At 48.6% G+C, this 13,158-nt stretch overlaps 1 protein-coding gene across 2 annotated transcripts in view; it reads left to right on the top strand.

The window, feature by feature from the left end:
* The first annotated feature begins 8,312 nt into the window (after positions 1–8,312).
* Positions 8,313–13,158, top strand: part of FKBP9 (FKBP prolyl isomerase 9) — a 16,849-nt gene continuing 12,003 nt past the window's right edge. For both annotated transcript variants that reach the window (XM_081931121.1, XM_081931120.1), the window contains exon 1: positions 8,313–8,587. In XM_081931121.1, coding sequence (XP_081787247.1) covers positions 8,328–8,587 — 260 coding nt within the window. In that variant the 5' untranslated portion in view covers positions 8,313–8,327. The remainder of the gene's footprint in view (positions 8,588–13,158) is intronic.

Below are 13,158 nucleotides of genomic sequence, written 5' to 3'. Positions count from 1 at the left end.
GACGAAATTAATTCGTTCCGCAAGTCTCTTCGTCTTGCGGTTTTTTCGTCTTGCGATGCACGGTTTCCCATAGGAATGCATTGAAAATCAATTAATGCGTTCCTAGGGAAACCGCCTTCAGACCAGGTCCGGGGACAGTCTGTCCCCGGACCTCTTCTGAAGGCTGGGGGGCGCGGGCTTCGCAGCAGCGCTACGAAGCCCGGCGGCTGGGGCAGGTGTTCCCGCCCCCCCACCCCGCTTCGGAGCAGCGTTCCGAAGCGGGGTGGCTGGGGCAGGTGTTCCCGCCCCCCGCCCGGCTTCGCAGCAGCGCTACGAAGCCCAGCGGCTGGGGCAGGTGTCCGGGATCTCTTTTGAAGCAAGCGGCTGCGGAGAGACGCGATCTCCCCGCAGCCGCTTGCTTCAAAAGAGGTCTGGGATCTCTTTTGAAGCAAGCGGCTGCGGAGAGACGCGATCTCCCCGCAGCCGCTTGCTTCAAAAGAGGTCCGGGATCTCTTTTGAAGCAAGCGGCTGCGGAGAGAAGCGATCTCCCTGCAGCCGCTTGCTTCAAAAGAGGTCCGGGGGCAGCGGGAAGAGCTGCCCCCGGACCTCTTTTGAAGCAAGGGGCGGTGGGGAGAAGCGATCTCCCCGCCGCCCCTTGCTTCAAAAGAGAAGACCCGCTGTCCCCGGGGCAAGCTTCGTTTTGTGAAGCAAGCCCATAGGGAAATTCGTCTTGCGAGGCAACTCGAAAACGAAAAAACCTTTCGTTTTGCGAGTTTTTCGTCTCGCGAGGCGTTCGTCTTGCAGGGTACCACTGTATAACTGTCAGCTTTTCCCTTTTCTTGCGAGGAATCCTATTCGGAATAAGGAAATTTCCCTTTAAAAAAAAGGAAACGTTGACAGCTATGATTCTGCATGTGCAAATGGCTTTAGATACCTATTAGGTCCATAAATTAGCATATAGCATATATTCAGCACAAAAAGTGTAGAATAGTGGGTAGACATGGCAGACGACACAGCGATTTCTCCAAAGCAGCTCTTTATTTTGTAAGCTGGAACAGAAAACTGAACAGCAAACAGCTCAGCCGGCCTGCTTTTATAGGCAGCCGGCTGTCAACATTGTAGCAACAACAACCCAGAGTTTCCCGCCTAAAATAACTGACGTGGACCTGAGTGAAAACTATCTACAGACCTGAGTGAAAACTATCTCCAGTATCCCCTTTGCTGGCCCAGGGTGAACTTCACTACATAACAAAAAGCAGCGACAATTTGTTGCTGACAAAGGACAGCTGGGCATATAAAGGGCCCCATTACCTTCATTAGCTTACAGCCTCATCAAACCTAAATCAGCCCTGGCTAGGCCATCTCTTTCCCCAGACCATTCCTTCTCTTCCCTGAGCACACCTCTTGCTGTCCCCACTCCACAACTTTCTCCATATCCTTCAACATTTCTCTGATTAAAGTAGGGACGTCCCATTCTATTATTATTATTATTATTATTATTATCATCATCATCATCATCATCATTTTATAGGAATTCTAAGGTCTCAGATATATATATAAATCATATGTTCCTAAATCTACAAGGCAAATATAAAATATAAGTATATAAACCACGTCTGAAATAGTACAGAAGAGGAATCCTGAAGCCATTCTGACTCTTCCAGTGACCTCAGATATTCTCTGCAGCGAGGAAGGAAATTGGAAAAGCCTCCCCATTGTCTCTTTATTCACAAATCCTATCTTAAGGGTATACTATGGAGAACCTGTGACCTGGATTCAGGAACTAAGTACAGTGGTACAGTACCTTGGTTCTCAAATGGCAAAAACCCAGAAGTGTTCCAGTTTTCGAACGTTTTTCGGAAGCCAAATGTCTGATGCAGCTGTCGGCTATTGTTTCTTGGGCGCCTGCAGCGATCAGAAGTTGCGCCTTGGTTTTTGAACATTTCGGAAGTCAAACAGATTTCCGGAATGGATTAAGTTTGGCGCTTTTGTTTTTGCTATTTATTTTGCATTTTTGAGGCTTTTTCGGTTAATTTGTTTTTGTGACTGCAATCAGCTACTGATTGATTGTGTGACTGCGGAAATGGATAAAAGCCCCCCTTCCAAACAATGACTATCATCAGTGCAGGTAAGAAAATAATAATTTTAATTTTTCTCCTCTACAATACTGCCTTATTTATTTTATAGTATGCAGGTGGCGCTGTGGTCTAAACCACAGAGCCTGAGCCTTGTCAATCAAAAGGTCTGCGGTTCGAATCCCCGCGATGGGGTGAGCTCCCGTTGCTCGATCCCAGCTCCTGCCCACCTAGCAGTTCAACAGCACGTCAAAGTGCAAGTAGATAAATAGGTACCACTCTGGCGAGAAGGTAAACAGCATTTCCGTGCGCTGCTCTGGTTTCACCAGAAGTGGCTTAGTTATGCTGGCCACATGACCCAGAAGCTCTCTGTAGACAAACGCCGGCTCCCTCGGCCTATAGAGCGAGATGAGCGCGCAACCCCAGAGTCGTCTGCGACTGGACCGCTAACAGTCAGGGATACCTGTACCCTTACAGTACATTGATTATTGCTTTCATTTTATGGATCAATGGTTTCGTTGGATAGTAAAATTCATGTTAAATTGTTGTTTTAGGGGTTGTTTTTAAAAGTCTGGAACGGATTAATCCTTTTTCCATGACTTTCTATGGGAAAGCGCGCCTTGGTTTTGGAATGCTTTGGTTCTGGAACGGATTAAGTTTGAGAACCAAGGTACCCCTGTATATACAGCATCTCAGAAGGAATGGCCTGGCTGTCCAGGTATAGCAATCAAGTGACCATTATCAGTATCCTGCCAGACAGGATTTCTGCTGTAGCCTGCCTCCTTCTGTGATGTAGGTATGATGTTTTTGGGGGTGGTATTGAACTACAGGGTGGGCAATTTCATAAGTCTATACAGTATAAGGGCTTGCACGCCATTGTTCTGGGTCCCTCCTGCCTCCTGCGTGTGGTTGTGAGACCCTGTTGCAACAGTTAATAAAGATCAGGCTTACTAGCTGCTTTGCTTCTCAGTATTCTCTGGTTGGCCTCTGTTATTTTCTTCTTCCGATAGGGGAAATACCTAAGGACTCTGTATGGGCTCTTGGATACCCCATAAGGGAAAAAGAGCAGCATTTTTCTTATAACAATTATTATTGCTATTTTTCTAGAAAAAGAGGTGCCAGAACTTCACAATGAACGCCTCCCTTGTTCTAGTATTATTATTAATTTCATTTCTATACTCTTTATATTTTTAATAAAAATCTCAAAGCGGCTTGCAGCACATTGAAACATCAATAAAACAACCCAAAATTAAACATAACTGAAGAAAGTCAAATATAAAGTATACAGTCAAAGCAACATAATGAACAGGAAACTAAAATATTATCTTGAAAGATTTCAAAATAAAATGTTGCAAAGGAAGTCAACTACAGAATACATATTTAACCAAAAAAACTTAAACATTTCAGAAGAAAACATTTCTAAGTGGCAATGATGCCCATCTGAGAAGGGCCGGAACTGAGTCCCAGTGAGTTCTGGCTGAAAAAAAGCCCTGGTGATGATTTTACCAGTTATACCCCACCCATCTGACTGGGCCACTCTGGACAGCTTCCAACATATAGAAGACCATAATGAAGCATTACCATATTAAAAATCTGCCTTATTCACAGCTGCCTTCAGATGGCTTGGGAATCAGGTAACAGCATATCCTCCAACATTTTTCCAAAGAAAACAGGGACGTCCGTAAGGGAAGGCGGAACATTTGGGGATCCAATCAGAAACCGGGATGGCTTCCTGGAATGTCCCCAGAAAATTGGGACGCTTGGAGGGTCTGTAATGCAGTCCGTCACATTCATCGCCCTGGCCATGTTTGCTTATAGGCCCCTGCCCCACCTCCATGTGGCCCCTGAAAGGTTGCTTGTGCAAAAAAGCCTATGAATAAATGGATCCTAAACCATTTTAGCTGCTTGCCTCTTTAGAATGGCTAGTGGTGCCTGAATTCGCAAAAATGCAGAGTAATGTTTCAGGTAAGTGGGGCAGAAATTCACTTTCACTGCCAGCTTTTGCATCTGGCGTGTCCCTAATGAAGTGCCAACATTCCAGTGGAATATTGGCTGGTGTCTTTAAAACATTACCAGAGCGCTGGGAAGTAGCGCAGAAGCTGCTGAAGGCCATTTTTCATGAGGTTTGGGGTGATGATCAGGGCTGAGACCTGCTTTATTTTTCAGCTTGGTTTAAAAAAGAAAAAATTGCATGCGTGGCATTTTTGATTAGTCAGATATGCACACTTTAAGGGCTTATCTATGCTTAAATGAAGACCTTAATTGGGGAAAGAGCACATCTTTATCTTTACAGTTCCCGAATCATATTTTTTACCCTACGAGTTTAATTGTCTCTGTTTAAATCTGGTTCCTACTTACAGGAGGGTGACCGGTAGATCCATCTGGCAAATACAGAGATTGGTACTCCAATATTTTCTGCAGCCAATAGGTCAGGATGCTAGCTGTTCTGTCTGGGTCATGTACAAAATAGGAGCTTGTACCAGGGTCACAAATAGTTCCTGAGGAATCTATTTTATATTAAACTTATGCCTTCTGCACTGATGCCATGATCCATATAACTAAACCATGTAAAAAGTCCAGACAAGTCCCTTTTGCAAGAGTGAGTAGAACTGGGTGTTGGTTATAAAAAGGTCTCAGCACCTTCACAACTACAATTCCCAGAACTGCCTGGGGGAAGGTACGAGAGTTCAACATTTTAAAAATAGTTTGTGACACAATTGTGCCCTGAGAGCCTCACCAGCACTTGTTGGGGTAATGAAGGAAGTGTCTGAAGGAATGTTTGCAATATACTAAACGTAAGGCAGAACCAAGTTTTTATGCAACATGTTTTATTGTACTTTCCTGCAATCATTTATCTTCTTGCTCATCTGCATGTAATTCAAAACAGGCCATTTCTCTAGATTACAGAGCACTTTCCTTTGCAGCAGAAGTACAACCTGTGTTTTGGTGCCCCTGCCATGTAATCCAAACTGCAAATGCCACCAATGTTTAAAGGCATCTGAGGAGCTTAGCCCTTATATATAATTTAACAGGTTATTATAAACCACGGCTAGCTAAAAGCTGGGCAATCACATATGCTAAACTATAGGATAACTCTCTGCTCACAGTTTGCCCTATACTTTACAAACGGGACATTCTTTTGAACAGTTTCACCGACAAAGAAGAAAATAATACCTTTGATTTTCAGTTCAATATTTAACTGATGTGCTATATTGTAAGTCAAAGTTGGTGTCTTACATTCTTGCGACAACAGTGTGGAAATTAACTTGTCCTGATGTTATGAGGCCGACCCCTGAATCTATATGCATGCCCAGCGCACATAGGAACCGACAAACACTACTAAGAAGAATGGACCCTTTTGAGTGGAGTCAGGATGTGTGGCTGTTTAAAATGTGTGTATACCTTCAACCCAATAAAGAACTTGTTGCCCCAGGAAGCAGAAAAAGATGGGTTCGTTTCATGGAAATGGAAGAGACATAGCAGATGTCTGCTGCTTTAGTCAGTTAGGTTGCAAATAAGTGGGGCAGCAAATGAAATTAAAATTCAAACATCTTAATCCTAAAGATAAAAGGAGTCCCTACCTACCCAATGAGCATAGGGATGTGCCACAGTACACATACTAAAAGAAATTAAGATAAGGAAGGGGTTTACATATGTGTACCTGATCTTGGAGCAAGTGAGACACAAAGTCAGTGTAAAAATGGCATTTCCCCCCGCAGTGACATCACATCCCTGAAACCCTGGCAACGTCCCTCTCCCAAGGCTGCTATATATATATATTTGCAAACTAAAAATGGTTCTGCCATCACCTGATGGCCCCTCTCTCAGCCAGTCTTCTGAGAAAGCTGGCCTGACTTATTCTGTAGTAAATCTGCTGATCAAACCTGCTGCCTCTACTAATTTCAGAAATTATGGGGAGAACTGGGCACCCAGGAATTGCAGGGGATCCTTTCCCCATGCAAACCCTTAACATTTTCCATCACGAGAGGCGTAAGGCTTCTGTCACCTGATCTGAAAGTTCACTCTGTCCTTATTAGAAAAGCCAGTCCAGCAATCCCCTTTTATGATTTGTAGAGTATCTCTCAAACAGAGGAACAGTCTGAATAGCCCTTTTATGTAACAGCATCATGGGCGTAGCCAGGATTATTATTTTTTATGGGGGGGGGAAGGCTTTATGTTTTTTTGGGGGGGGTAGAATTGTGTCGGGCCAGTTAGTTAAATATATTTATATATTTACACACACACACATACCTGATTCCTACGCCCATGAACAGCATCCTGTGGATTTGACTTGCAAAGAACGCTTTCCTGTCCTAAGTGAGTGTCTCAAAATACAGTGGTACCTCGGGTTAAGTACTTAATTCGTTCTGGAGGTCCGTTCTTAACCTGAAACTGTTCTTAACCTGAAGCACCACTTTAGCTAATGGGGCCTCCCGCTGCCGCCAGAGCCCGATTTCTGTTCTCATCCTGAAGCAAAGTTCTTAACCTGAAGCACTATTTTTGGGTTAGCGGAGTCTGTAACCTGAAGCGTATGTAACCTGAAGGGTATGTAACCCGAGCTACCACTGTAAAAGGGTATGTAGCTTGAAGTAGATTACAGTGGTACCTCGGGTTACATATGCTTCAGGTTACAGACTCCGCTAACCCAGAAATAGTGCTTCAGGATAAGAACAGAAATCGTGCTCTGGCGGTTAAGAACAGTTTCAGGTTAAGAACGGATCTCCAGAACGAATTAAGTACTTAACCCGAGGTACCACTGTACTCCAGTAGATCATTCCTCCGCTGCAGTAATTCCAACTCCCCCCCCCCGCAACTTCGTAACTCCGAAGGCGGCGCGCGCTCCCGCTCCCCCGACAGCCGCCCGCCACAGCCCTGACTCATCGCCCTGCGGGTCCGAGAGGAGGGCCGGGCCGGGCAGCTGCTCCGCTTGTGGCCTCGAGGAAAAAACCCCGAGCCCTCAGCAGCCGCGTCTGGGCTGGAAACGAAGAGGCGCCACGTTGCGACAGTTACCTCTTCCCCCTCCTTTTCCACCCCCGCGAGATGGAAAAAACACGCAGGAACTAGAAACTTGACTCTTATTTTTCTTCAAAAATTTTTTAATTGGTTTTCACAACATTACAAACAAACAAACACATAAAGACAAACAAACTTAAATCACAGCCTTATTGAAAATTGCATTTATTAACTTTAAGTGACTTCCTCGCTTCCCCTTGGCTGAATTTCATTGCCTATCCTTTCAACGGTTTTCCAAATCACAGCTCTTCTAAAATTTACATCCTTAGCTCTTCACATTATGAAATTAAACCTATGAATTCATCACTTAACATAAATAAAATCCTCAGCCAGTTAAGTATCTGCAAGCTGTTTTCAGTTAATTTAACATATTTAACTAAATAATCATTAAATTTATTCCATTCTTCCTGATACTCTTCCTCCTTCTGGTCGCGGACTCTTCCTTTTTTTTTTTTTAAATGATATTTATTCAAATTTTAAGGATTACAAAGAAAATATTGGAAAACACACACACACAATAAAAATAAAAAATACAGAAAAAATACAGTTAGGAAAAAAAAAAGAAAAACAGCCCAAACCTTTACATAGCTTTCCTTCCATTACTTATTTCCTTGACCTCCTCACACCTCCCTTTTTTGTATTCTTGTTCAATTAAATATTTCAGCAAATCCTTTCCGCCTTGGTTTTTATCCTAATAGCTTATCTTAATATAGTATAATTTTACATTCTCGTCTTTCACCAATTAAAAAAATCAATTTTGACCTAATCTTTGATATCATTTTTGCACATCACTTCATTCCAACATCCTTCTAACATTCCTGGATTTTACTGGTCCTGTCCGAAAAATCCATCATCTGCATCTGCCATTTGTTGGTAATTCTTGGGTTTTTCCCACTTTTTAGCTAACAAAATAGGAGCAGCTCCCCTTGACTCGGCCTTTCCCCCCTCAGTTTCCCGAGTGAGAACGAAGAATTGGCGGCTCCCGCTCTCCCCTTTGCTCGGCCATTTCCCCCTCAGTTTCTCCCTCAGGCTCCCGCCTGGGCTCCCAGGCCCTCCTCTTCCTCGACGTCCCCCTGCCTCGCCTCCCCTCGGGGCTGGCTCCTCCTGCCGGCTCTGCAAGCGGAGAAGCCGCGGCTGGCCGTTTCCCCCCGACCCTCCTCCTCCTCCTCCTTCCTCCGCCCCTCTCCACGTTTGCAGCTCTGGGAAGCCGGGATTTGGGCGCAGGACCTCCGCCTGCCCGCTCCTCGCGCCGCCGCCGCCATGGAAGAGCCAGGAATGCCGCCCGGCCGGGGGAGGAGACGCCGCTGCTTCTCGCCGCTGCTGCTGGCGCTGCTGGTGAGCTGCGCGGCGTGCCAGGCTCCGCCGGTGCCGGGCGCCGGAGAACCGCCGTGGGACGGCAAGGATGTGCTGGTGGAGCGCAGCTACGTGCCCCGCGAGTGCCCGCGCACCGTCCGCGCCGGAGACTTCGTGCGCTACCATTACCACGGCACCTTCCCCGACGGAGCCAAGTTCGACTCCAGGTACGGCGCCGCGCCGCCGGCGGAGCCCAGCAAGGCCCGTCGGAGGCAGCGGGCGGGCGGGCGCGCCCACGCTCGGCAGCCTTCGCGCCCCATCAAGCTCGCTGGCCGGCCCAGCCTCTCTCCCTAGACGGCAGGGATGGTCGGGGCTTTGGGCCTGATCCAGCCCAGGGCGGCTTTTGGTGTGGGGCAGAGCAGCCGCTTGGCACGAGGGGAACCGCAGCCCCTGCCCTCTCCTGCGAAAATGGGGAGCGCACAGTCTGAGAGAGCTCTCCCCAGCAGTGACGTAGTGTGGGGGGTGCAGGGGGGGCCGGCCGCACCGGGCGCAACATCTGGGGGTTAGGGTTAGGGGGCGCAAATCCACGGGTTAGGGGGCGCAAATTACTTGCCTTGCCCCGGGTGCTGACAACCCACGTTACGCCACTGCTCCTAAGGAGGCAATACTGTACAGCAGTGGCGTAGTGTGGGGGGTGCAGGGGGGGCCGGGCGCAACATCTGGGGGTTAGGGTTAGGGGGCGCAAATCCACGGGTTAGGGGGCGCAAATTACTTGCCTTGCCCCGGGTGCTGACAACCCACGTTACGCCACTGCTCCTAAGGAGGCAATACTGTACAGCAGTGGCGTAGTGTGGGGGGTGCAGGGGGGGCCGGGCGCAACATCTGGGGGTTAGGGTTAGGGGGCGCAAATCCACGGGTTAGGGGGCGCAAATTACTTGCCTTGCCCCGGGTGCTGACAACCCACGTTACGCCACTGCTCCTAAGGAGGCAATACTGTACAGCAGTGGCGTAGTGTGGGGGGTGCAGGGGGGGCCGGGCGCAACATCTGGGGGTTAGGGTTAGGGGGCGCAAATCCACGGGTTAGGGGGCGCAAATTACTTGCCTTGCCCCGGGTGCTGACAACCCACGTTACGCCACTGCTCCTAAGGAGGCAATACTGTACAGCAGTGGCATAGTGTGGGGGGTCAGGGGGGGCCGGGCGCAACATCTGGGGGTTAGGGTTAGGGGGCGCAAATCCACGGGTTAGGGGGCGCAAATTACTTGCCTTGCCCCGGGTGCTGACAACCCACGTTACGCCACTGCTCCTAAGGAGGCAATACTGTACAGCAGTGGCGTAGTGTGGGGGGTGCAGGGGGGGCCGGGCGCAACATCTGGGGGTTAGGGTTAGGGGGCGCAAATCCACGGGTTAGGGGGCGCAAATTACTTGCCTTGCCCCGGGTGCTGACAACCCACGTTACGCCACTGCTCCTAAGGAGGCAATACTGTACAGCAGTGGCATAGTGTGGGGGGTCAGGGGGGGCCGGGCGCAACATCTGGGGGTTAGGGTTAGGGGGCGCAAATCCACGGGTTAGGGGGCGCAAATTACTTGCCTTGCCCCGGGTGCTGACAACCCACGTTACGCCACTGCTCCTAAGGAGGCAATACTGTACAGCAGTGGCGTAGTGTGGGGGGTGCAGGGGGGGCCTGGCGCAACATCTGGGGGTTAGGGTTAGGGGGCGCAAATCCACGGGTTAGGGGGCGCAAATTACTTGCCTTGCCCCGGGTGCTGACAACCCACGTTACGCCACTGCTCCTAAGGAGGCAATACTGTACAGCAGTGACGTAGTGGGGTGTGTGCAGGGGGGGCCGGGTGCAACATCTGGGGGTTAGGGTTAGGGGGTGCAAATCCACGGGTTAGGGGGCACAAATCCACGGGTTAGGGGGTGCAAATCCACGCATTAGGGGGTGCAAATTACTTGCCTTGCCCCGGGTGCTGACAACCCACGCTACGCCACTGCTCCCCAGGAGGCAATACTATACAGCAGTGACGTAGTGTGGGGGGTGCAGGGGGGGCCGGCCGCACCGGGCGCAACATCTGGGGGTTAGGGTGAGGGGGCGCAAATCCACGGGTTAGGGGGCACAAATTACTTGCCTTGCCCCGGGTGCTGACAACCCACGCTACGCCACTGTTGTACAGGGGTAACTCAGGTTACATACGCTTCAGGTTACAGACTCCGCTAACCCAGAAATAGTGCTTCAGGTTAAGAACTTTGCTTCAGGATGAGAACAGAAATCGTGCTCTGGCAGCAGCAGGAGGCCCCATTAGCTAAAGTGGTGCTTCAGGTTAAGAACAGTTTCAGGTTAAGAACGGACCTCCGGAACGAATTAAGTTCTTAATCCGAGGTACCACTTTACAGTGTAGTGTACAGTGGTACCTTGGTTCTCAAACTTAATCCGTTCTGCAGGTCTGTTGCATAACTAAAGCGTTCCAAAACCAAGGCATGCTTTCCCATAGAAAGTAATGCAAAACGGATTAGTCTGTTCCAGACTTTTAAGAGCAACCCCTAAAACAGCAATTTAACATGAATTTTACTATCTAATGAGACCATTCGTCCATAAAATGAAAGCAATAATCAATGTAAAAAGGTAAAGGGACCCCTGACCGCTAGGTCCAGTCGTGGACGACTCTGGGGTTGCGGCGCTCATCTCGCTTTATTGGCCGAGGGAGCGGCGTACAGCTTCCAGGTCATGTGGCCAGCATGACTAAGCCGCTTCTGGCGAACCAGAGCAGCGCACGGAAACGCTGTTTACCTTCCCGCCAGAGCGGTACCTATTTATCTGCTTGCACTTCGTGCTTTCGAACTGCTAGGTTGGCAGGAGCAGGGACCGAGCAACTGGAGCTCACCCAGTCACGGGGATTCGAACCACCGACCTTCTGATCGGCAAGCCCTAGGCTCTGTGGTTTAACTCACAGCGCCACCCGCATCCCTCTAATAAACAATGTACTGTACTATAAAATAAATAAGGCAGTATTGTAGATGATAAACGTTAAAATTATAATTTTTTTCTTACCTGCACTGATGATAGTCATTGTTTGGATGGGGGGCTTTTATCCATTTCTGTAGTCACACAATCAATCAATTGGTAGCTGAACTGGGTTCCACACAGTCACAAAAACAAATTAACCAAAAAAGCCTCAAAAACAAAAACACAAAATAAATAGCCAAAACAAAAGCACCAAACTTAATCCATTCCGGAAGTCCATTTGACTTCTGAAATGTTTGAAAACCAAGACGCAACTTCTGATGGGTGCAGGCACCCTGGAAACAATAGCCGACAGCCAGATTGGACGTTTGACGTCTGAAAAACATTCAAAAACCGGAACACTTCCGGGGTTTCGGCATTTTGGAACCAAGGCTTTTGAGAACCCAGGTACCACTGTACTGCTCTATGTTGGCAACTGCTAGGGCTGAGGTCCCTTTGCCCCCCCACAAAGATCTGAGTGAGTCGCCCCTCCCAAGTTGATGGGCATTGCCATTCAAATAGTGTGCATGCACCACATCATGTAATCAATTATGTGGGGTGGGGTTTACATGGGCTCCCTCAATAGTTTATTCAAGTGGGCACCGCTGGCTCTAGGTGTAGAGGCATCTGTTTATAACCTGGGAATCCCTGTGAGAAGCCATATCTGCCATCATCTTGCAAAGGTATAGTTTAGTCTAGAAAACCCCACCAGTACCAGATATAAGGTGGCGAGCTAAGGTGGAATAATAATAATAATAATAATAATAATAATAATAATAATAATAATTTAAATGCCTATACTTATACAGGTACCAACTGAGAAGATATTACAGATGCTTTATGTTTTCATATGATTTATGCTGTATTTGCCCTGCTCTAGTCAGTGGCGTGGATGGGACAAAGGTGGCGCTGTGGGTTAAAGCCTCAGCGCCTAGGACTTGCTGATCGAAAGGTCGGCGGTTCGAATCCCTGCTGCGGGGTGCGCTCCCGCTGCTCGGTCCCAGCGCCTGCCAACCTAGCAGTTCGAAAGCACCTCCGGGTGCAAGTATATAAATAGGGACCGCTTACCAGCAGGAAGGTAAACGGCGTTTCCGTGTGCAGCTCTGGCTCGCCAGAGCAGCGATGTCACACTGGCCATGTGACCCGGAAGTGTCTCCGGACAGCGCTGGCCCCTAGCCTCTTAAGTGAGATGGGCGCACAACCCCAGAGTCTGTCAAGACTGGCCCGTACGGGCAGGGGTACCTTTGCCTTTACCTTTAGTCAGTGGCGGAGCATGAGTTGTCAGCACCCGGGGCAAGGCAAGTAATTTGCGCCCCCTAACCTGTGGATTTGCGCCCCCTAACCCGTGGATTTGCGCCCCCTAACCCTAACCCCCCAGATGTTGCGCCCGGTGCGGCCGGCCCCCCCTGCACCCCCCACGCTACGCCACTGGCTCTAGTATGTTCTGTTATGTTTCCACAATGTATTGTTTGTAAGCTGCTTTGGGATTCATTTGAATGAAAAGAGGCCTAGAACTACTAATAAGTAAATAAATAAATAAATCAATAGCCATAAAAAAGCAACTGTACCCAAATGAATTATTGTGAAAATAACAAATACGCTGGGAGGGGGGATTTGCCAAATTTTGTCCTCCCTGCAGGCACCACATTAGCAATGTCTGCCCCCATCCTGACCCCACCCTAGGCGGAGAGGCTGCTTACAGCGCAACCTTTTGGATCACAGGCACCCCCTTGGGCTGCAGTTGTGGCTCTGGAACTGGTCCATTTCCAAGTGATGGAGGCACTTAGGAATGTTG

This window comes from Podarcis melisellensis (genome assembly GCF_964234715.1).
Source record: "Podarcis melisellensis genome assembly, chromosome: 12".
NCBI lineage: Eukaryota > Metazoa > Chordata > Lepidosauria > Squamata > Lacertidae > Podarcis > Podarcis melisellensis.
The sequence above is the reverse complement of the archived record's forward strand: the minus strand, read 5'-3'. Positions and strand labels throughout refer to the sequence as shown.